The 25699-nt window shown below is 42.8% G+C and overlaps 1 protein-coding gene across 1 annotated transcript; it reads right to left on the bottom strand.

Annotated features, from left to right (window-relative positions):
* Nucleotides 1-7346: 7346 nt before the first annotated feature.
* Nucleotides 7347-14217, bottom strand: Rbm43 (RNA binding motif protein 43). The gene is made up of 4 exons (XM_051184705.1): nucleotides 14135-14217; nucleotides 13166-13355; nucleotides 10199-10278; nucleotides 7347-9343 (listed from the first exon to the last, which is right to left on the bottom strand). The coding sequence occupies exons 1-4, from the start codon at nucleotides 14177-14179 to the stop codon at nucleotides 8537-8539; spliced, it is 1122 nt and encodes a 373-aa protein (XP_051040662.1). The 5' UTR covers nucleotides 14180-14217; the 3' UTR covers nucleotides 7347-8536.
* Between the last annotated feature and the right edge of the window lie 11482 nt (nucleotides 14218-25699).

Here is a 25699-nt window from a genome sequence, read left to right as displayed (position 1 = left end):
CACACCCTGAAAGAAACTGATTCTCCCTCCCTTAGAAACCATAGGGCAGCTCAGTCAGGAATGGAAGCTCATGTGCCCCCTGCCCATCAGGGCTGGAATCCTGGCTGGTGACTGGCTTGATTCTGTATGGACAACCACAACTGCCATGAGTTCATAAGAGTAGTTAGTGGTTCTGTCATGTCTGGAACACACTGTTTTGCCCCATTATTCCCTACCTCTGCATCTTACTATCTTCCCACCACCACTTCTACAGTGTTCCTGTAAGGATGGAAAAATACAGCCTAACTCTCCAATGACCCCAGGAAGCTAGAAGTTTAAACCTTAAATTCCAGACCCTGCCCTCAGCCAGCAAACAGGCAAAAGGTCACATTCTTTGCTGTTTATAACAGGACCTGTGAGTACGTTAGCTTTGTCACCCCACCCAGGAACCCCCAAGAATGCAAACCTCCGGGGCTATAGGAAACTGATTGGTCTATAAAGCATGGACTTAGATGATTTAAATTGATTGGTCTGCACCACAAGGGCTATGAGATAATTGGTTTACGATGCGCGGGCTTTGCTGTAATCCTATAAAAGCTATCTGCTCTGCCCGTGTGGAACATGACTGTGGACCCCAGTGCACTTGGAACATAAAAGACCTCATGCTTTTACATCAAGACCACTTCTTGTGAGTGATTTGGGGGGGGGGTGCCTTTCCTGAGTCAGGGCGTAAGGGTCCACGCTCTGCAGGTCTTCCATTCCCTTAGCCTTGACAGCAAGAAAGAAAGCCAAATGAACAAAAAGTAAGTAATCTTCCTCTTACTGTGCAGATATAAATGCATATATATGATGCAGAAGGTTGAATTATCTTTCCACATCGGGTAAGGCAATCTAGGCAATTTGTCAGGTTATGGTCCCTACTCAGCTGATTTTTAATTTGTGGCAAGTTGACACTAAAACCAACAACCCATCTTATACAAGGAAATTGTGAATAAAGGTGCACACAGACCAAAAAGATGCAAGGAAGCTTTATTCGAAAGTGGAGGGTGATGCATAGAGCATGGGGGAAGGGGTTGATCTAGGGACAGAATCCAACTGCTTGGAAACTTACAGAACACAGGAAGAAATGCGTGGGATTTTCACTCAAAAAGGCAGCTATCAGGGAAAAGAAGAAAGATATTTTCAATAATTATTCACCAGAAGCAAGCTGTTCTCCACTCTCATACATGGGCCTGAAAATACTTAGCCATCATTTGAAACAGATTTGCAAGAAGATGCTTGTAACTAATTATGATTTAAGTTAGCATCTCAGCACTGGCTGGATCTGTACTACACTGACTAGGCTCCTTTCCTCTGGTACTGTATTTCATTTAAAATAGCAAAGGGAGGCATATCCTGTCCTTTGCCTTTGCCATAATGATGGGAAATGAGTTAGTTAACTGTGGGACACTCTTACCAAACTATAAAGGCTTTCCTATGGATGCAAATGTTTTAACATCTCAGGCACTAATGAGTAAACTGTTCACAGACATCATGGATCTTACATCTCTTACAGCTAACAACAATCAGATGCCAGAGGAGAGAGACTCAGCAACTTCACAGCTTTTGTCTCCTGTCAAATTGAGTCTAGAGATGGGTGAGTCCAGAGAACATGCCTGAGGCCTGACCACAGCAGCAGGCCCTGATCAACCAGCTTGAAAGGCAGGGATATCATTTTGCTCTCAATTGTCTTCCTGGGGAAAATTTTCTGCATTGAAGAAAATAATACATATGGGACATACAAACCTTTTTAATAAGAAAGTTTTAAAAATCAATAATATTGTATTGACAAGAGAAAACACACTACATAACAACAACAAGAAAATTCCTGGCCCACTGAGCACAGATTCACCAGACACTCAGGGCAAAGTCCTTGTCTTGGTTTCTTTTTGTTGCCATGACAAAACACCATAACCAAGGCAACTTATAAAAGAAAACATTTAATCTAGGCTGCACAGTTACAGAGATTAGAGTTGATGACCAACATGATGGGAAGCTGTCAGTCTTAATTCTGCCTTGGAATCACAAAGAAATAGGTTCTAACACAAGTAAGGAATGCATTGGGGACAGGATGGATGAAATTGCCAGTGAGGATAAGCAGGAAAAAAACAAAAGCTTCCTTCTCCACGTTCTTTCATGTGGGCTGCAACCAGCTATGGCCAGATTTAGGGTGAGTCTTCTGACCTTGAATGATCCTCCACAGGTGTGCCCAGCTGTTTTGGTTTTTGTTGATTCTAGACGTAGTTGAGTTGACAACCACAATCAGTCATCACAGCCCTGTGTAAATGCTACATGAACTATAAAACTTGTTCAAATACTTCCAAAGTGTTTGCAGAATATTGAGTCTATATCATGTGCTCTGATATACACTGGGGGGAACAGAATAAGAAAATTTGTTCCTCAAGAAGGGTAATATGTGAATAAAAAACAAGGACCCACACCCAAAACCATCTGCAAAGATGAGGGCTCTCACCAACTTTTTTTTTTTTTTTTAAAGAAAGCTGGGGCTACTCATTTCCTGTGTTGGCTGTAGCAAGCTACCACAAATGATGACTTAAAACCAAGAGTCCTCTCATTGTTTGGAAGCTAGAAGTCTAGAATCGGTATGTTCTCAGGGCCAGAGTGTAGGCAGAAGTTTCTGTCCCTCGAGCCACTCCCAAGTAACCATACAGAGGCTTAATTTTAATTATAAATGCTCAGGCTTGTTACTAGCTAACTCTTACATTTAAATTAACCCATATAACACATGGCTTGGTACCTTTTCTCAGTATGGCATGCCCATCTTGTTTCTCTTTGTGTCTGCTCACAACTCTTCACTCCTCCCTTCTTCTTCCCAGAATTCTTGATTTGACTCTTATGCCTAACCTTATTGTCTCCAACTACTGGGCAGTTAGTATCTTTATTAAACCAATCATAGTGACATAGTCACACAGTGTATTGGAATATTCCACACCAGAGGAATTCTTGCCAGTCACAGCTCCGTGGCAACTGGAAACCCTTTCTGTCCCTTAGCAGGCAGGTAAATTACTCTTCTCTCTGCCTCTCTCAGTTTGCTCAGACTACTATAACAAATGTTAGAGACTAGATCACTTACTAACAAAGACCTTTTTTGCTCACACTGCAGGAGGCTGGAGATCCAAAGTCAAGTGACTGGCAGATTTAATACCTGGTGAGAGTTGTAGCCACTGACCCCATGGGTCAGGAAGGCAGAGCAGAGAACGGAAGACAATATTCAAGCAGTTTCCCTCACATCACTTCTGACCTAGCTCCTCTTCCTCATCTCCTATTTTTCCCTTTTGGAATGACAAGGCGTCTCTTATTCCTTGCCCATTCTCTGATTTTGGAAACACAAAACACATCTTTGGTTTTCCACATTCATAATTAGAAAGGAATTTTGGCACGACCCGATTACACAAATCTCACTGCTGTCTGATTTCGATGAGGTGGGTGCATCTTAGATGTTGCAGCTAGGATCTCTGGAGCTGTTGAGGTGGAATAAATATGGATTTGGGGGTGTTTGGTTACTTTTCTGTTACTCTTCCAGAATAGTCATGACCAAAATCAACTTACAGAAGAGTTTATTTGTGCTTACAGTTCCAGATGGGGAGTCTATGACGTCCAGGAGGCATGGCACGGCTGGAGCAAGCATGGGTCATGATCTGGAAGTTGAGAGATATCTTCAACCAAGAGCAGGAAGCAGAGAGAGCAAGCTAGAAGTAGAAAAGGCTAAAACCTCTCAATGTCCACCCCCCAGTGACATACATCCTCCAGCAAGGCTCCAAAGGTTCCACCATCTACCCTAGCAGTGCCACCAGCTGAGGACATTTCTCATTTAAACCACATGGGTTTTGTTTCTTTTATTATATGTGTGTACATGCACACACACACACACACACACACAAACGTGCACACACACACACACAAACACACACACCCATATGTATACATGTACCATGTGTGTCCCAGGGACCAATCTCTGGTCATCAAGCTGGGCAGACAGGCAGCAGATGAAACACCTCTCTGCCCTAGAATAAATGTTTGGCCCTTAACAAGAACATAAATTTCTGAGGTCCAGCAGTGGAATACTAGGGCCTGAATATTTGTACTCTTTTTTTGGGGGGGGGCGGAGGAAATGGTTTATTCAGTTTACACTTACATATCACTGTTCATCATTGAAGGAAGTCAGAATAGGAACCCAAACAGGGCAGGAACCTGGAGTCAGGAGCTAATGCAGAGGCCATGAAGGAATGCTGCTTACTGGCTTGTTCCCCATGGCTTGCTCAGCCTGATCACCCCCCCCATTTTTTTTGGTTCATCGTTTATAAAGAAATTAAATATTAAAGTAAATCTGTTGACAGTATATTTTGGCTATAATACAATTTAGTGATTTTTGTTCCATTTTTAGAAAATGTACATTTTTATTATTTTTTTACATGTTGATCCCAGTTCCCTGTCCCTCCTTCCCTCCCTCTTACCCTCTCTCCCCCCTCACATGCACCCTGACCACCCTCTCCTCCCATCCCTCCACCCCCATTCCACATGTAGGGCAATGCCATCCAGGTGGGGTCATGTAGATCTGTCAGGTTACTTGAAGTAGGGACTAGGACTTCTCTCCTGTCTCTAGGTTAAGGCAGTATCCCTCCATGGGGGATGTGTCCGCAAGGTCCTTTTGTGCACCAGGTATACATCCTGGCTCCACTGTCTGAGGTCCCTTAGACTGCTCAGTCCTTCTAGCTGGGACCCATATTCAGGAGGTCTGATTCAGTCCCATGCTGGATTCCCAGCTATCAGTCTGGGGGCCCATTAGCTCTTCCTTGTTCAGGTCAGCTGTGTTTATGTGTTTCTGCAACCTAGTCTTGTCCTCTCTCTCTGAATCTGGATTCTAATTCGACTCAGTGTTTAGTTATGGGTGTTTGCTTCTGTTTCCAACAGGTACTAGATGAGGGCTCCATGATGGTGGATAAGTTAGTTGTTGATCTATCAGGGAAGGGCATTTATGGTAGCCTTTCCACGGTTGCTCAAATTGTTAGTTGACAGCAGTCTTGTAGGTCTCTAGACCTTTCTTTCGGTTCCATTTTCTCTCTTAACAGCTCACATGTTAAAACGCTAATCCCAATGTGATACTATGGTTTGGTTGTAAAATATCCCCAGAAACTCATATATTCCCAGATGGGAGTGCTATGGACAGATCCTAAGTGTGCTGTTGTCATCATAGATCAATTGATGAGCTCATAACTGAGTAGGACCTAAGTGGAGTCAATTGTGGTGTACTTTGAAGACTGAGGAGTAATGCTATCCCTAGACCTTTCCTGTCTCCTTTGGCTTCCCAGCTGCCACATCTTAGTTCTGCCATCTCCTCCTCACCATGATGGTGTCTTGGCACAAGTCCAGTTACAGAGTCAAGTAGCCATGGACTGAAATTGTGAGCCACAAGGTATCTTTCCTTCTTGCAAATATACTCAGGTATTTTGCCACAGCAACAGGAACCTAACATATATGCTATAGGTGGTATTTGGAAGTGGGGCCTTGAGGGGAATGACTGACTCATGAGCAAGAACCCCCCTGATGGCATTAATGTTCTAAGAGACTAGGAGCTTTCTTGCTTTCTCCCAGGAATAGGGCCTGCAGGGGTCTTAGCCCAGCCACAGAACGCTGAGCTGGTCCAAGGAAAGGTAAGTGCACTGCTTGCCCCCCTTTCCCAGCCTCTCAGAATCCGGGAGACAATCAGACACAGCAGAGAGTCTAATCAAGCAGGAACTCATTTATTGTCCCATGGCAAGCATCTTTTAAAGGAAAAACCACAGAGTGGGAAAATAGCCAGCCTATCACTCACCTAGGCACCCTATGCTTTACCTAGTGAACATGACCTGTTCATGCAATGACTTCATCTGGTTCAATCTAGGCAACCAATCATCTTTTTTTATAAACTACTCAGGACTCACCCACCTAACTTCCCCTCAGTGCCATCTTTGACTAGCTCGTGAGCTCTTCAGGGCCCTTATCACAGCCTGCACACAGGCTGCACCCTGATTTTGACTACATGGTGCTGAGAACTGTGAAAAATGTCTACTGTTTAAGTCATCCCACAAAACCTTTTAAAGCATTCTTTCACTTGATTGATCATGTCCTCTGGGACAAAAACATCGTTCAGACTGCCATAGTCTCATTTGTCAAGTTTTGGGTTTGTTGCCTGTGTTTTGGTATCAGAAATACTCATATATGGATTTCAGACATAGAGCAAAGGATCACCAGCCTATAATTCACACCACCAGAGAAATAGGATACAAGGAGGAACCTAAAAGATTCACGCAAGGTCCCTCACAGAAGGGGAAAGGAACAAGATCTCCTGAGCATATTGGGGGGAGGCAGTGAGTGGAGTGGGAGCTAGGAGAGAGAGAAGGGGAAGAGAGGAAAGCACGTGGGACTAGGAAGATTGAGTCAGGGGACGAATAGACAAGAGAAAAAGAGAAAGAGAGAGAGATACCACAAAAGATGAAGTCATTATAGGTTTGAAGAGAAAACTGACTCGAGAGAAATGTCCAGAAACATACAAGACTGACTCCAACTAACAATCTGAGCAACAATTGAAAGGCTACAATAAATGCCCTTCCCTAATAATGAGATTGATGACTAACTTATCTTCCATCATAGAGCCCTCATCTAGTAGCTGATGGAAACAGAAACAGACACCCACAGCTAAACACTGAGCTGAACTAGAATCCAGATGCAGAGAGGGAGGAGTGGTAAGAAAATGGGAACAAGACCAGGCTACAGAAACCCACAGAGACAGCTGACCTGAACAAGGGGGAGCTCATGGACCCCCCAGACTGATAGCTGGGAAACCAGCATTGGAGTGACTCAGACTCCCTGAACATGGGTCTCAGTTAAAAGGCCTGGGCAGTCTAAGGAACCTCTGACAGTGGAACCAGGATGTATCCTTGGACTTTGGGAGCACATTCCCCATGGAGGGATACTCCCCTAACCTAGAGACAGGAGGGAGGGCCTAGTCCCTACTCCAAATGACTTGACAGATTTTGATGATCCCTCCTGGAAGGCATTACCCTCCCTGTGGAGGTGGGGGATGGAATGGGAGGGGGAAGCATGACAGGGAGGGAGGGAGAGAGGGAGAGGGAACTGGGATTGATATGTAAAATAAGAAAAAATAATAATAAAAGAAAAAGAAAAAACAGAAATTACTTAAACATTTGGGATTTAGATGGTCAAGAAAAATGCAGACATAATAGATTTTTCTCATGCTCCACTAATACAGTTAAAATGATCATGATCGTGTTTGTTTATTCTAAGAGGAACAGATATAGTCCTATTATTTATTATACCAGGATGGGCTGCAGAGCTCCATTATGTAAAGTTGCCTTACTCTGGGGCTAAAGCACTATAGCTTTTCTTTGTCTTTATTATTGTGCTGTTAAAGTAATAGCATCCAAGGATTAAGAACACCGATGCTCAGAATGCAGAGGATCCTTGCTTGGCTCAATGACAGTTCAACTCACAATTTAATTTTTCTATATGCACTTTATTATGGTGCAAAAGGAAGATACAGCCAATAGAAACTGTACTTCAGACAGTGACTCTTTTCCAGGCTAGTGATGCACAGGGCCATGCTCTTTGCCAATGCTGAGCAGCCACAGGAAGCTCAGGCTGTCAGTCAGCACAGCCACAAGATTAAGATGTTCTACAATTTACATGGATTTAAGGCATTTTTTTTTTTTTTACTCACAATGTTTTGAATTCACAATGTGCATCTGGATGACACGCTGTTGTAAAACAAGAATCATCTACAACAGCAAGCACACAAAATTCTCCCAAGATTCCTTACAATTCTAACAGAATCACTCCTTTCCCAGGTGATCTTGGCCACCATTCTAACACTAGATGGAGTGAATACAACACCCGAGAACTTAGCAACAGCATAATAATCATACAAACCCACGTCAGGGGAAATACTTCTGGTACTAATAATTTCTAGTTGCAGGGGAAGTAAAATTTCTTCAAAGTTTAATGATAGGTTTTTACTGGGTTTTTTGATTGTTTGTTTGTTTTTGTTTTGTTTTTAGTTTGATTTAGGTATTATTTTTGTATTCAATGCCAGTCCTTGTTGGCTGGGTAACTTTAGATGAGTATTTTAAGTTCCCTAAATCCTATCTTTTCCCCCTATAACATGAAGACAATGATACACACTGTGAAAACTGGATGACATGAGAAGCAAGCGGTCACTTCTCAATGTCAGGGAAAAAACAACCTTAACTGTGGCTGAGGCCTCAGGTGACCTGTAGTGAGTGGCACTTGCCTTGCCAGTGAACTTGTAGCAGTGACCACATCCTTTGGGCATGGTTTCAGGTACAGACAGATATGACCCATTGATAAGGTAGAGGAGGGGATGGTTCATGCACTCTTGAGTATCCGAGAGCATCAAAAGAGCAGAGACTGCATCTTCTGGAGTAGGAAGACCTCAGTGGTTATTTTCTCTTATCTGTGTAAGTCCTTACCTAATAAACACCTATGTATCATTTGTCTTGGGTCTGGCTAACTCATTTAAACCCCCACCTTCAGTGACCTTTTGCCTTGCACATTTTACAAGCTCTGTCTTGAAGAGGAATGTGTCCGAAGAAGGTCCTATAATGTCGATATGTGTGCTGTGAAGATTAATCAAAACCCTAAGATATCTGTAACAGAGATGCTCACAAGCCCGCTTAATATTTCTTTTCTCTCCATCTCCCCTTCCTTCTAAAACTAGTGTCTCTTTTCTGAGCTCAAGCTGGAGGTCCTGGGCCCACTCTTCAATGAGCTCTTTCACGTGTCTGACACTGCTAGAACGAGACCCGTCATGAGCATCCTGTAGACAAATGGTGGTGACATCACCATCCACCCTCTCCTGACACAGGATATGGTATTTGCTCAGTGTTAGCTCATAAAACTCACACTTGTGTTTCAGGTAAAAGAAAGTATCTGTGTCAAGCACAAGTGTTCCTTGGCTTCTGGCAGCCTTGGGTACAGAGGTCCCAAGTGCCGCTGCAGAGTTCTTGCTTCTCTGTAGGATACTTCCAGGGTTCTGTCTATTTTGATTTCTCCTTTCGCCGGCACACTTCCTGTGGTTTTCTAAAGGGGAGATGGCTTTTGATATCAAAACCTGTTTAAGCTTCATGATAGCCAGAAATGAACCTTTCACAGAGATCTTCCCACTGGGTCCCAATGGGCTGAAGTTTAAAGTTGGGATTTTCTTTTTCAGATCCATTACCAGGCTTTCTAGCACAATTTGAGTCCGAAAAACAGACAGATCCAGAATAGCCATCACATAGTTGAAGACCTAAGATGAGAAAGAGAAAAGTCAAAACAGCATGGCCTAGTGGAGCAAGCACCAGAAAACATGACTTCCTGTCATGCTTCCCATCTGGACTGCGCTTGCTCTGAGTCAGGCCTGGGTGGCCAAGCCGAGCCTCCACAGCTTCTTGCTCTAGATCACCCCTTTGAGAGCCAACACTGCACACTGCGGATTCACAGCCCACACCACACACCCCCCAAAAAATGGAGGGTAAAAAATAGTCTGAGACAAAAATGCTATTTTGAAACACAGTGCTTTTTAGAACCCACCAATATATACTGTTGGCATATGCTCCACAGACAGACAACCCTCTGCAGTAAGGTCTGCCATACCCCTCTGTCTCCCAGAGAGACAGCTGGCTATACCATAGCCCAGGGTCTCTAAAGAACGTATGTAAGAACTAATACTTTGGATTTTAACTTTCATTCTTGTCCCCACCTTCCTTGCTCCTTCAAAGTTCCTTTTTAATAGTTATCATAAGTGCCCCCAGTATAAAACCTTTAACCAGGGCTGGGAAGATGGCTCAGAGGTTAAGAGCACTAACTGCTCTTCCAGAGATCCTGAGTTCAATTCCGAGCAACCACATAGTGGCTCACAGCCATCTATAATGAGATCTGGTGTCCTCGTCTGTTGTGCAGGCATGCATGCAGGCAGAACAAACACACACTGAAATATAAAAACAACATGTCTAGAGGCAGCTTTTGCCTTTGACAACTGAGAAGTTTCTACTTCCGTTCCTAATATGTCATGGGGCAAGAGCACTTTGTGTGCTTTGGGAGGCAAGACCTCCCAGAAGAAATGGGGCCCAGGCCTCAAAACACAGGCCAGGCCCACACTCACCTTTTCACTGAAGTGAGAGACTGTGAGCTGAGGCTTTGAAGCCAGAGGGTATTTCCTTTGTCTGATGATATTCTGTGCAACTGTGGAAACATTAGCATCAAAAGTATTTGTAGCCTGACACACCAATAATTTCCTTAATTTACATAAATGGAGATGTTCCATTGTTTAGAAAGTGAGGTTTTTGCTACACTTTTCTTGTAAACCTCACATTCAAAAACTTTTCCCTTGTGCTTTAACATACTAAAGTTTGCCATAAACGTGTTAAAAGAGGTTCCTAATCCTATTTTTAAACACACATAAGTACTTACATGAGTAAAAAATAATACCTGAGCCAGTCCTCCAAGCCAGCCACTCGAGTCAAAGATTGCCTCCAGAAAATGCCCAAGTTTTTCTCCTAACTCACTGCTAATCATTTCCCCCTTCTCTGGCAAACCCAGACCTCAGCCTCTTTGCTGACTATAACCACCCCATAGGTAATCTCAACTTCTATAGCTTTAGACACCTCTACATGTATCACATCCAAACTTCTGCCCCTACCTCATCATCCCAACAGGTGTCATATCAAGGACAGCTGGCATCTTGTTTGGTGTTTCCTGAACATACTAGACCACTGTCTTCCACATCTCCAAAAACAAAGTTCTGAACATTCACCTGCTCTGCTATCCCCCCACACTGCTCCAATCCTCAGTCCTCTACTCACAATACAATGGTTCCCACCTAACCAGAATACAACCCAGAACCCTTGCCTGGACCTTGGGCTAGTCAACACACATGGTCCCAGCTCCCACTCCGTCCACATGCACACATTCCACTCCTGCCACAATGGGCTCTTTCCTACTTCTCCAAATATGTAGCATGCTTCCCTCCTCCCCTTGCTACACTAACCTAGCCAGGACTTTTACCTTCATTTATCCTAGAATGCTCTTCCCCATCATCCACATGAATTCCTTCCCACCCCCTACTCCCACCCTCACCTCTTGCTTCATTCTCTATTCAATTTTTACATAAACAGACAGTTTCAGATCTGGGAACATAGCTTGTTGGTATGGCACATATCGTGCTTGCATAAATGAGACCTTGGGTATTATCTATCCCCAACATGCCTCATGTACATGAAAGTTTGGATGTGATTCCCAACACATAAATACACAGACACAAAGACACACACAGAGAGAGAGAGAGAGGGAGAGAGAGAGAGAGAGAGAGCCAGACAGGCAGAGACAGACACAGAGAGAGACAAAGAGAGAGAGAGAGATCTGGTGATGCAAGCTTGTAATCCCAACTGTTAGGGAATTGAAGCCCAAGGATCTCAGTTCAAGGCCAGCCTGAAGAGCCTGGTTAACATGATGGAATTTCATCTTGTGCCACAGCAGGCATGAGTGCTTTCTTCTCCTCTAGAGGACTTGAACTCGGTTCTCAGCACCCACATTCAATGTTTCACAAGCACCCGCTGTAACTCCAGCTCCAGGGAACCCAACTCCCTCATCTGGCCTCCTCAAGCACCTTTTTACACACATATAACATTCATACACACAAATACACACAAACACACACACCATAAAATAAAAATAACATAAATAAATTTTAAAATAAAATATTAAAAGAGCAAAAGAAATTTTCCCCCATAGTCTACCCAAAACAGTGCAACTTTATCTACTATTATTTATCCTTTTTTTGTAGCATGTCTATGGTAATATATAAATGTAAACAACTATATAAATATAAATGAATCACAAACCTATTTATTATACGTAAGCTGACCTAATAAATGTCTATCCCTGTTGATGCACACTTCATGAAAACAAAGACTCCTATTCCATTCATGGTTATATTCTCAACACCTAGAGTAGTGTCTGGTAATAGCTGCATATAAAATACCAACTTACACAAACACTACCATCCCTTTAAAGATATAAAGAGCCCTTGCCCCAATCCCATCCCTGAGCATGACTATTAAGAAGGAATGGCTCAGCTGTTAGAAACAGTCAAAGTGTACTGCTGGTCCAATATCTAGAATTTCTAGACATTTTCTTCCCCTTCCAAGAGAGCAAGAGCCTTCTCTTAGCTAACACACCTGCATGGAACTTTCACCCCTGAGGGGTTGGCCTGGAGAATGTCCTCTGGCAGTCTAGTCCACTAGGTTCTAAGACTAAAGAGAACTGTCCCTCCTCTAGGCTGGAGAAGCAGCCACCAGCCAGCTGCTTCAAGGTGATGTGGGAAGCAGAATGACTCAATCCTATTTCAGGTCCAGGCCATAATTCTCAGTTCAGCTTTACCAGTAACCAAGTAGATTCTTTATTAGAATGTCTGCTTGAGAGTTTGAGGGATGAGAAGAAGAAAGTATAATTATATTGTTGTTGACACCTCAAATTTGCCAAAGAAATTATATGTAGCCAGTGATGGTGACACGTGCCTTTAATCCCCAGCATTTGGGAGACAGAGGCAAGCAGATCTCTGAGTTCAAAGCTATACAAAGAAATACTGTCTCAAGAACCCAAAAACAAGAAGGGGGGTGGGTTGAATTACATATAACTTAAGTTTACTTTGCCTGTCTTCTGTATCTGTCTCCCAAGATATATATACAACAGCCAAACACTTTTTAATTTCCCAGTCACTCACACTTTATCATGAGCCATTTTCATATATTTTTGCAAATTTGACTGCCACTTTTCAGAGTAGAATAACTGTTTGATGCTATTTCAAGCTTTGCCAATCACATGAATCATTTTAACAATATGGAATTTTGTGGGGGAAGGGGGGATTGAAACAGGGTTTCTCTGTAGCTTTGGAGACTGTCCTGGAACTCACTCCATAAACCAGGCTGGCCTTGAACTCATAGACATTTGCCTGCCTCTGCCTCCTGATTGCTGGGATTAAAGGTGTGTGCCACGACTTCGGCAACAATATGGAATTTTGATTTCACTGGGAAAGCATATCTAAGATTATAAAATTTTGGTCAAGAACTACCTTTCTTTTCTTTGAATATGATATATGCAACTCCTTTGGTTCTTGATGGATATATCACCTCTTCCACGTGGCCACCCTCATTCTGGAAATAATGCTTCACCAGCTGGTCTTTTAAAAGGCCAACTGGAAGACCAGAGACTACAATTGTTCTCTCAGAGGCCGTGGGTTCTCTGATCTTCAATGCTGATGCCTGCAAAAAAAACAATTAGATACTCTTTAAATATGAGTCTGCTGAAAGGTACCATCACAGCCTCCTTCCACAGAGGTGACTAGCAGGAACATGTCTGCCTCACTTTGTCTACCACATAGATCTTTGTCAAATTTGAGAGTTATGTGTACTACTACTAAGTAGAAAATATTAGTAAATATTTGATATTAAGAAGGCCCAAAATATAGAAAGAGTCACCAAAAAAGGAAGGGTTTGAGATGGGCTTTTACTATGTCAATTTAATGTAATGAATCTTCTTCTATCCCTCCAAGCAGCTCTCAAATAATGACAGAGACTTTTTTTTTTTTTTTTTATGAATATAGTGTTCTCCTGCATGTTGCCTGCTGGCCAGAAGAGAGCACCAGATCTCATTACAGATAGTTGAGCCACCATGTGGTTGCTGGAATTGAACTCAGGTCCTCTGCAAAAGCAGCTACTGTTCTTAACCTCATCTCTCCAGCCTCGTGAGACTTCTTATTAATTATGAAAATTCAGCCTATAGCTTAGGCTTGTCCCACTAGCTCTTATAACTTAACCTACTTTTTTTTATTTAAGTTTATATAACAAAGTCCAATTAAATGAAAACAAACATTTATACACAATATTTGGGAATTTGGGCGTCGTTCTTTCCAAACTACTTCCTGCTGATAAGGGGCGCTGTCTTGGGGGATTCGAAGAAGATTCAGATATCCTAGCTGTAGTCTGTAGGGCTGAACTTAACCTACTTTTATCAATCTATGTTTTATCATGTGGCATTTTACCTTTCTTTCATTCTGTGTTTGACTCCCTCCATGTCTCAATGCCATCTCTTCTGAACCCTGATTATCTCCTCCTACTTCCTCTCTCTGCCCAAAAATCCTACCTATACCTCCTGCCTACCTATTGGCCATTCGGCTTTTTATTACATCAATCATAGCAATATTCTATCATACAGTATATAAATATTCCACAACAACTTAGCTGGCCTTGAGCTTGCTAATTAGACCTGGCTGACTTCAATCTCAGAGATCCTCCTGCCTCTGTCTCCCAAGTGCTGAGATTAAAGGGATATGCAAACACTCTAGAGTATAGAGTTTAAAGTGAGTAAGTCAGTAAGAAAGGCATCCCTCCTATTGTCAGAACCAGGAGAAAGTCTTGCAATAATGCCGTGGCTGCATACACTACACTACTTCCACCATCTGAGGTGACACAGTGACACTGAGGACATGCTCCTACAGATTCTGCTGCCATGTGAAGGACACAGCCAAAATCCTTCATTTGTCATCTAATACTCTTGAATCCACTTCTGCTTCACACCTTCATTCATCTCCCACCCCGGGTTAGCCCAAAATGTGCACAGTTAGCCCCATCTATAACTGCAGCGAAATTCAGACCCAATCTATCTTCATCAGCTGAGGGAGGACAATGTCTCCTGGGCTGGACTGACACTTAACAAACCTGAAAGGAACTTTGGGTTCTCAATGCAAGGACTGCACTTGGAAAAGACTCCTCTAGGGAAAGAGCCTACTGCTGGCTTCCCAAAGTGGAGCAAATGAAGGGTCTGTGCTCACACCCTGTTCACCTTAAAAATGAAAGGGCAAAAACAAAATCAGTTCATTGGTGCAGGAGCTTTCATCCAATTTCTGGAAGACAAAAATACACAGAGAAACAAGCCTAGAATAAGGAAAGAGGGGTTGTGAGGTAAAGATGACAGTCTGCATGGCAGGACCCTCGGGTATGAAAAAAGGAACAAACACAACAGGTCATGGATGGCTACTAGGAAAACAATTGCTCCAGCTTGTTCCCCACACTGTCTACCCACAACTTATACATACACAAGCTTGAGCATAAAAACCCATAGTGGCAGACACTCATACAGAAGGCCATTCTACTTAAGAAAAAAAAAAAAACAAAAAACCTAAATTAACTCTAGAGACTATAGTTAGCCTGGGCACACATGAGCCTCACCCCCTCTTTTCTGGCATTTAAGAAGCCCCAGCCCAAGGATCATGAGCAAATAATCTTAAGTAAAAGGGGGAAATGAAAAGGAAAAAGAAATTTTGTCCATCACTAGAAACATTTCCCTTTATGTGGAAAAGGAAATATTACACATAACATGAGACCAAAAGAAATTTTAGCACACAAGTAGACCCTGCTGACATAGTATTTGCTCTTTATAATGCACTGCTGTTGGGTTTTAACTTTGAGACTAAATGTGCTAAGTCTTCAAAAATACCAAAAATTGCTAAATGGACACAGAAAAAAAGAAAGAAGAAAGAAAATTCCCAACAGCGACAATGTAAGAATAAAGCCAGTGTTAACAGAAACTAAGAGGGAAAATGACAGGGTTACATTGCAAAGAATCATGTAATGTTATACACTGTTTAAGTATGTTATAGAAGTTACAAAAACAGCCCAAAGAAAAATTTTAAGTATGGTCCCAGTACAGCTTCCAAAGTTGAAAGTGAAGAAAGCAATCGGATGTTTCCCCCTTACTTATAGAATTCAGAAACAACTGAGGCAATGGTGATGGGCCAGAGGATTCGGTTCTCAGAATCTCTGCGTTTCATCCAGTTCCAGTTGCAGATGGCACACGAGCTCCTATCTAATTCCAATATATGCATGAAGTTCTCAGCACATATACCTTATCACTTCAACCATTCATTAAAAAAAAAAAAAAACAACCAAAAAAACAACAACAACAAAAAAACTGTGTTGACTAAACATATGTTCCACACCCGGCAATGTGGTGAGTAGTACTAGAAGTGGAAAGCAGAAAGAAAACTGTTACCCTGAAATTCTGTTCTCTCCAAAACAAGCACTGTAGGGGGTTGGAAAAAAGGCTCACTACTGCCTGTAACTGCAGTTTAGAGGGATCTGACACCCTCTTCTGACCTTTGAGGACCAAGTATGCATGTGCTGTACATACATACACACAGACAAATCACACACATACAATAAAATAAATTTAAAAAACAAAACTGTACTGTGAACTCTTTCTACCATGGAACACTTGGGCAGGCTTTACAATTCCGATTATGGGAAAGGTACTTCCAGCTGGTGGGTGAGGAGGTAGACATAAAAGTCATTTCAAAGGAGTGTGGTTTGCATGAATGAGGGCTCTTTATTGCTCTACAGAAGGAAACGGAATACCTCACTGGAAAACACAGATCACCCACAATAAAATCCTAAAACTACAATAAATGCCATCCAGGATTAGAAGCAAGAGAAAAGAGGCTCCACGGATGAGAGGCTGAGGTAGAATTGGGATTGATCAGGCAAAGCATCAAGTAAAAGAAATTTTCAGCACACAAAGTGATGGGGGTGGGGGGTGATCATTGTACTGACAGAATGCAAGACAAAGGAAGACCTCCTGAAAATAAAACGCTCAGAAATAGAAAAAGTAAAAACTTACTGGCTCTGTGACAGTGAAGACACTTAAATGGAAGTAAATGATTTGTCTAGATGGCACAGCGAATAGATGAAGATACATCAGACCGAAGTATTCCTCCTGCCCAGTCCCCAGAGGCTTAATATAATTGTTCCAAGATAATTCTCCCTTACAGGGGGTTGGGGGGGCAAAATGACCAAAAGGACTTTCAGACTTACTGGCTTTTATCTCTGTGGTAGCCTGTTCTGACAGCCTACACCAGCCTCAGTGGTAAAGGCTGGTGATCCACCATCCTTTCTGTGTTTATCAATATCAAAGACAAAAATCCATTTAAGCTCAGGAAAGGTCCGCACCTCATCAGCACTAATGCATTTCGTAATCCAAGTGCCAATGCAACCTTTATCTTTAGAATCAAAGAAACTCCCTGAGTTTTGTTTTGCAAGACTTCACTACATTCTATGATCTTGGGAACCACTAAAAGGCCCCGTGCCTTCTTCCTGAGCTCATTTGTGTCTAAGGACATATGGTTACACGGCTTCTGGAACCAACTAAGAACAGAAAGTTATCAGTCTCTGTGTAAAGAAGAAAAAGGAGTGCCCCGAAGAAAGTTAATCCATTAAAAGACTTTGAAATAGGCAATTTCAGCAGAGACATGAAGCTGGTGGCATTTTACCATTTCCATGCTCTACTTCAAGAGAGTCTGGGCCCTCATGTCAGAAAGAAAGAGAGAGAGAGAGAGAGAGAGAGAGAGAGAGAGAGAGAGAGAGAGAGAGAGAGAGAGAGAGAGAGAGAGAGAGAGAGAACATGGTGTAAAGTAAAACTTACTCTTTTAAAAGAGGCACTAAGAAATACATAGTTCACTTACTGTTTTAGTTTCTATTTGCTTTCTCAATCACCAGTCACCAGGTAACACACACACAAACAGGTGAAACATACAGACGCAATACAGTAACTGCTCAAAAACACAGCCCTCTGGGTCTCTAAACAAAAACCCTGAGCCCTGAGCAAAGGCCGGAAGAAAGAGGCAGCCATCCGACGCCCTAGATTTGGACCCTTCTTGCTAGCTCCTTCCAGTAGTTAACTATGGCCTCCATTTCTGAACCACTGTCATCTTCCTCATCCACAAACCCAGGGGTCCTTTGCCGGTTCAGCCCGTGTCCCCACGCGTGGGAGCCAGGCCTGCCGCACCCGCGACAGCCACTTCGGGGCGCGCGATCACACAGTACACGTACTCTGGAACCCTCGGCGAGCCTCCCTGCACCGCGACCCGGAGGAAAGCGAGTTGCCATCTCGCTGAGGAGATGCTCGTGCAGCGGGAAGCCTAAAGCCAGGGCCGGCAGGTTTCGCTTTCGCTTTCAGTTCCCGTCACCCGGGAGACAGAGCGCGGAAGGGTGGGATCCTGTGGCTGCCCCCCGGCCGGATAGGACTCCCGAGTCTATGCGGCTCCTGCTGCCGGGCAGAAATCTGGGTTTCTCCAAGCGGTTCTAGATGATTTTGGGCCCGCGCCCCAGCGCTTTTTCAAGCCAATCTCCAGCAACTCCTTCCCACGGCAGGGTTTTCCCTGCATACCCGCTCATCACCTGCGGAGCGCAGAGCAGAGCGGCAGAGCAGAGCGGGAGGCACAATCCTGTCCACCCAACTTGCCACCTGGTCCCACGCTGGGGTCTGAGACAAGGAAACCTACCGCGGGCCTCAAAGAGAAATAAAAAAAAAAAAAAAAAAAAAAAAAGCAGACAGGCAGAGCTTGAACTCATTTGTAAAGAAATAGAAACAGAAATCGTGAAACACCAACTTTGAACCAATTTGCCATAACTAGCAGATAACCCGACATTAGCACAAGCTGGTTTAGCAGCAAGCGTTTTTAAAGAGTTGGGCCTCTGTCGGGAACTCAGAACACGGGTCCCACAGTGCAACACCTTGGCATGCCCTGGACTTGAAGCCCAGTCCCTGAGACCCCTTTCCATTCTTTTCTCTCCTGGATCTTAGCTTTCCCAAGGCCGTGTAAAATAGACACCTGATGTCCTCCCAAACAAGCCTAGAAACCTAGAAATGTCTTCTACTCCCCTCTCTGGACAGACCAAAAAATCCATACAGGTTGGGATCCTGGGAAGGGGACCCTCTGTTGAGGAACTACATCCATCCTGTATGCCTGTCTGTGGCTTTTCTTGATTGCTAATTTGTTGGTTTGTGGGCTTGTATTTTCTTTTTGTTTGTTTGTTTCTTTCTTTCTTTTCTTGTTGCTCTTGTGTTGTTGTTGTTTGATTTGGTTTGGTTTTTCAACACAGAGTATCTCTTTATAGCAGCCCTGACTGTCCTGGAACTAGCTGTGTAAGACCAGGCTGTCCTCAAACTCACAGAGATCCACCTGCCTCTACCCCCCTAGTGCTCAGATTAAAAGGCATGAACCACCATCACCCCGATGTGGGCATTTTCTTGATCGCTAATTTATGCAGGGGAGCCGGGGCTACCGTGGGCAGAACCATCCCTTTGGCAGGTGAGCCTGGACTGTATGAAAAAGGTAGCTCAAAGTGAACCACAGCAGGTAGGGTCAGCAGCATGCCTACCAGGTTCCTGCTTCAAGTTCCCACCTTGGCTTCCAGCCTTGATGGGCTATAACCAGAAAGTTAAATTAGACCCTTTTCTTCCCAAGTTGTTGTTGGTCACAGTTTATTCCAGCAACAGAGCAAACCAGAACACAGGCCTTGCTGGATACCCACCCCCACCAGTCTGTTGTCCTGAGAGTAGAACTTCTGCCTAGTCACATTTCCCAAAGTTGTTCATTCTTTATCTATCCTGAGCATAAAAACCATTTTCCCTGGGCCTCTGGGTATTTCTTTCTGATGGCCTCATTCGATGCTCATGAGCTATTAAACAAATTTGGTCTGCTGTTCTGGGTGCTCATACTTTTAGTAGGGATGGTAGATATGACCTTTACCATGACTAAGGAAATGATAATGCTCTAACATTATCAAAATGTAATGTCCAAAAACGCAAATGTGCTGTTGTCCTCAGACTTAGTAGTTCCACTCTTAGGCGTCCACTGCAAATGGTAGTGCATGAGTTATCCCAAGAGGCTGCATAGGAATTGATAGTGCTGCTTATGGCGCTTATCACTGAAAGTACCAACATGTACTTCAAGGCTATGAAGATTTTAGGACAGAATGAAATAGATCTACACGTAATTATATAGTTGCTCAATTTACAATTTGTTTCTAGATCTTCCAGCCTCAGCCTCCAAAGCGCTAGGATTTCAAGTTTATGCCACCATGCTGACACACCGTGCTCTGCCAATTTGAATGTCTAATAAATAACTAAACTTTAATGACATCAAACAGAAAGAACTTTTTTCTGAAGATTTGGATTGAAGCCAGTGCCTGTGTGTGATGGGCAAGTACTATGCACCTGGCTCCCTGCTTCAAACTCTAATTTATACTCTATTTGTATTCTTGATATAGCATGGTGTCTTCATCTCCTTCCCTGTTGCTGTGATCAAATACCTGAACAGGAATGACATAATGGAGAAAGGGTTCACTTGGCTCAAGATTGCAGGTTGCAGTCCACCTGCAGGGAGGTAAGGGGGCAGAAACATGAAAACTCATCGCATCACATTATATCCACAGTCAAGAGCAGAGAGCAATGGATTAAAGAATGTCTAATGAGCTCTTAGCTTGCTTTCTCCTCTCTTACATAGGATCCCTTTCTTATACAGTAGTACCATCTATAATAAATATTACAACAGGGACCCACCTAATCTAAGACAATCCTTCATTTAAACTTCTTTTCCAGGTGATCCTAGCTACACTGTGTCAAATTGACAAAACTAAACTTAATACATGATCATAAAGACTCTTTCTAAAGTTTTAAAATATTGTAACAATGTCTGATATTTTCATAAATAGTATATATGTTGGCAAATAATAATAAATTCACAAGCTATGTCAATTTCTCACATAATTTGCCAAGTACTTCTGATTTCACTTGATAGTGTAGTCATGGGCAACCTGACTCTTAAATTCCAGTCTTGACTGTTAATATTAACTCTTAGATGCCAGTAAATGTCACACAATGATACATGGGTTACAGAATAGTTAGGAAATGTTAAAGAGACTCCAGAGTTCACAGAGGCTGCTGCACTGAAGACAGGGACAGAGAGCAGCATCAAGGCAGGTAATAGCATATTAATGGTCCCAGTCACACAAGTGTTGGGGAGCAAAGAGCCTGTTCAAGGCAAGACAAAGTCAGACAAATGCCTACAGGATCCCAGAGCCACATTGGTCCAGGGAAATTGCAGTTCTATTAAGCAAAGGGATTCTATTGCCACTAAAGCCCAGGGGACAAAGTTGGGAGTCCCTTATCCATGATCCCACCTATATACACTGGATGGTGTCATAATAGATCTGGAATAGTCATGAACTTAAGAGATGTGCTTCCTGATATGGTCAAGGTAAGAAGGCAGAATTATGTGGCCGTCTAATGTGTGAGCTCATGGGCCTGCATTTCTGACATGCTTTTGACATGCCATAGACCCATATGTTCCTGATTTACTTAAGAAAGTGCATAGGTGATAGAATTTTATTTCTATGAATAAGTTAACTGATGAATCTGTGCCATGATTTGTGGCAGCCAGATGGTGGTTGTTTATTTGCACAAATAAGATGTCTGGTCATTTGCACTGAAAATAGAGCCAACAACTGTTGCATAAAACAAAGTCATTCAGAGCAAGGTACTGGTTATATAGTCATTCTTTAATTACTATTACGTGTGTGTGCGCGTGCGCACGCGCGCGCGCGCGCACCTCTGAGGAAAACAGAGAGATGTCAGATCTTTAGGAGCTGGGGTTACAGACAGTTGTGAGTTGCCTAATATGAGCTCTGGAACTCAAACTCAAGTCCTCTGCAAGAACAATATGGGTTCTTAACCAATGATCTATCTCTTCAGCCCCCAAAGCTAAGAATGTGGAGAAATGAAAACTGTCATATGTTGCTAGATGGAAATATAAAAGATGTTACAGTCACTTTTTAAAAGTTCAGCAGCTTCATGAAAGTTAAATATGAATTTACCATATGGCCAAGAAATTCTGCTCCCACTAGCTACCCAAAGGAAGTAAAAATTGATCCAAAGAGAAACATATGCAAATGCTTAGCATATTCATCACACACATCAGGATGTTTATGAGAACTTCTAGCCTTACAGTCCACAAAGAACCACCATGAAGTAAGGTCAGAACCATAGAAATGGATTAATGATCCTGAAGGTATAAGAATTTATACACATCACAGACATAACATGAGGGAAAAAAATCAGAACAACCTTAATGTTGAGCCATAAGAAAGTGATAACCTAGCACAGAATTTATTTACAACCTAGAAAAATGATGGGCTAGGATGTTTCTATAGAAAAAAAGACATAAAAATATTTACCATTATTGGGGACTAGGTGTCACATGTTCTCTCTCATTTGCAGATCCTAGCTCCTCATTTTCATATTGAGGTATTTGTGTGTAGAGGCCAAGAAAGGAAAGGGGGGCTCATGAAAAGGATAAGAGGGGTATTTTTATGTATTATTTACGTGTATATTTATTTGTGTGTTCAAGCTCACACATGCATGCTTCCATGCGTGTATGTCTGTGTGTGTGTGTGTGTGTGTGTGTGTGTGTGTGTATGTGTTGGTGCTTGTGCAACATGGCACATGTCTCAAAATCAGAGGGCAACTTTTAGGAGTCTGTTCTCATCTTGCACCTTGGCGAAAAGACCAGATCACTCCTATTTCTGACCTCTCTATACTCCAGGCTAGCTGGTCCACAAGCTACTGAGTAATCCTCCTGCCTCTTCCCCTCCCCCATTTTACCTTAAGAGTGCTATAATTTCAAGAACATACCACTACATCGGACTTTTTAACCATGGGTTCCAGGGATCAAACTCAGGTTGTCAGGCTTGAGTAGCAAGAGCTTTGTTTGCTGAGCCATCTCCTACTCTACCCCCTTAAAAAAGGAGAGATTTAAAGGTCTTCTGGGATGAGTAATATAGCTCATGTAATAAAAAGAAGGAGGAATACTAGGGCAGGAGGTAGATGAAAGGGATTGAAGGCAGTAGATAGATCAGAAGATAGTCTTCCAACAGATGTGTCAATATGGAAATGCTATAAAGAAATCAGTTACTTTGTACAAAAATGAGGGCTAAAGATGCTTGCTGTTCTTGCACAGGACTTGGGTTCATTTCTAAACTGGCTCACAGCCACCTGTAACTCCAGCTCCATGGGATCTGACTCCCTCTTCTGGTCCACATGAACACCCTCACACATGTGGCATACATAATATACACATACACACACACATACACACACCAATTAATTAATTCACGATACTCTATCATCCAATCACCTTTCAAGAGCTGCACTGCCCTTTGGTGTGATTAGTGCTGTTCTTGACACAGCTCTGACTCATGACCCACCCCTTGAGTTGCCAGTTTCAACAAGTCCTGTTTTTTGCTGGCTTGAAACCCAGAAACACTAAAGCAATGTATGATGCCAGGAATCTGGTCCCTCTAGGTTTGCCAAGCTCTTTCTGTTGACTGTCACACAGCATAAGCAAGGAATACATCTTGGTCGTTTTAATTCTCTAAATTTAATTTGTCACATTGGCACCACATAGCTTTGTGGCGATATTTTGTTTATGATCTAATAAAGCTTCCCTGAAGATCAGAGTGCAAAGTTAGCCGCAGTCATAGACCTTTAATCCAAGCAGCCACACTAGTTATCCACAGCGGCCAGGGAGTGGTGGTACATTTAATCCCAGCACTCAGGAGACAGACAGAGGCAGATGGATCTCTGAGTTCAAGGCCACCCTCAGCTACAAGAGAATGAATTAGTCTAAAAGAGAAACAGAGCTCACACCTTTGATCCCAGTACTTGGATCACGTGGCTTTAATCCCAGCACTGGGGAGATGGAAATAGGAGTGATATGGCTGGGCAGAGAGAGGAATATAAGGCAGGAGTAGACACAAACACATTGCAGTCTAGGCAGAAGGCAGTCTGAGGTTTGGTGAAGAGTACTCTGGAGATGCAGTCTGAGGACAAGATCACCCTTTCACTCTTTCAGTCTGAGCACTGGGAGAGGTGAGAACTCTCTAGTGGCTGGCTGCTTGCTTTCTGATCTCCATCTTTAACCACAATATCTGCCAATGGGTTTTTATTATTAATATCAAATAGAATTCGTGCTATATAGCTTATTCTGGTTGATACAGATATTGATATTCTGAAGTTGAGAGGCTACACCTGTCAAGAAAATAAATTAATTAATAGATAAATAAATAAACACAATCCACAATACTACCCAAAATGCACTGACAGCTTTCACTTAAAGACCGTCTCCACCCATTTTCCCTCACTGTAATAAAGTAAGTGAGGCTGGGTAGTTTCTAAAGAAAACATGATCCTTTTTCAATTTGAAACTCAAAAGACTATAATATTGACATCTGCTTGATTCTGATGATCTCTCATGGTGCATCAAATCACAATCATTGAGCAGCATGGAGAAGGGATGAGCAATACAGGAAAGTGACAGGGATTCTGGGAAGTACCTCTCTCTCTCTCTCTCTCTCTCTCTCTCTCTCTCTCGTGTGTGTGTGTGTGTGTGTGTGTGTGTGTGTGTGTGTGTGTGTTCCTAATCCAGGAAGATCCAGGTGCATGCTGGACAAGAGCTCTGAGACTGATTCAGTTGCATGAGACCTGCCCCAATGCATTCATTCTAAGATCAGCAGCCTCATCATGCCCTAACCACGTCCCGCAAGCCCAATCCTAAAGTCTGTATCCCTCAACACTACTGTCCTGGAAGTTAAGCTTCCAACTCAAGTTCCTTACCAATCATGTGACAGAATTTAGCAGGGTGGGACCCACATTATGTGGTGGAAAAACAATTGACTAGACTGTCACATGGGACAGCTTGGAAGGCAGATAATAAACTTAGTTTCTAGACTTAAGAAAGCTTGGAAGGCAGATAATAAACTTAGTTTCTAGACTTAAGAATAGTTCATGGAAAACAGAAAATTAGTAGTATTTTCTAGAATGAGTGATTTCTGCCAGTATTTTGGTGGTGGTGTTTTGAGACAGGGTCTCACTGTATAGCCCTAGCTGATCTGAAACTATCTATGCAGACCAGGCTGACCCTGAACTCACAGAAATGTCACCAACCATCAGAGTGCTGAGATTAAAGGAGTGTGTACCATGTCTGGCTTTAATTTAACCTTGTTTCCAGGTCATGAAACATGTCAGAATAAAGCCTGTTCAAAACTTGCTTGGCAAAAAGAATTTTACTCTCTCAAAGCAGGAAGCTTTAGTTTTATCATTAAGGTTTCTGTAAATTAAAAGCGAAGTTAATAACAATGGAGGCAACACTGAGTTTTGACTTCAAGCATCCTATAGCACCTAGCACCCTGAGGGGACACATTCCAAACTTTTCTATCTCTTAAATGATAATGTAAAAGAAGCCTAGCATGGTGGTGGATATCTGTAATCCTACAAGTGCATAGATTGAGGCAGGAGATCAGGAGGCAGGGGTTGAATGGCAGACTGGACTACACAATGAGACCCTGTTTTAAAAGGCGCAAAGAAAATGAGTAAACAAAGAAAATGCTGGCCTTAAGGAGGTGTGTTAGGGGAAGAGATGCCTGGAAGGAATTAGTTAATGCTTGGCAACTCCTAGTAAAGCAGACTTCAAGAAAACAGTCACTCTGCTCAGAGAACCTGGGGCCCTGGAGTTTTGAATGGCTATGAAGAGAGGGATAGAATTGTCAAGACAGAGGCAGGCAGCAGGGGCAGGGGACATCTGCAGGGTTTAGTGATGACTAAGTCAGAGCTCACAGGGCAGAGCTGAAAACAAAGAAGGATCTTGTTTTGCTTTGCTTTCCCCCCCCTCACCCCCCACAGGGTCTCTAGGTGTGGCCATGGCTGGCCTGGAACT

The sequence above is a fragment of the Phodopus roborovskii genome, unplaced genomic scaffold (assembly GCF_943737965.1).
Source record: "Phodopus roborovskii unplaced genomic scaffold, PHOROB, whole genome shotgun sequence".
NCBI classification, from domain to species: domain Eukaryota; kingdom Metazoa; phylum Chordata; class Mammalia; order Rodentia; family Cricetidae; genus Phodopus; species Phodopus roborovskii.
The sequence above is the reverse complement of the archived record's forward strand: the minus strand, read 5'-3'. Positions and strand labels throughout refer to the sequence as shown.

Coding starts and splice junctions, on each gene's coding strand:
- Rbm43 (XM_051184705.1), bottom strand. CDS start 14,179: ATGGCATTGAGACATGGAGGGAGTCAAACACAGAATGAAAGAAAG. Junction 13,356..14,134: donor AAACACAGAATGAAAGAAAG/GTAAAATGCCAC, acceptor TTTTTTTTGCAG/GCATCAGCATTGAAGATCAG. Junction 9,344..10,198: donor TCTCTCACTTCAGTGAAAAG/GTGAGTGTGGGC, acceptor TTCTCATCTTAG/GTCTTCAACTATGTGATGGC.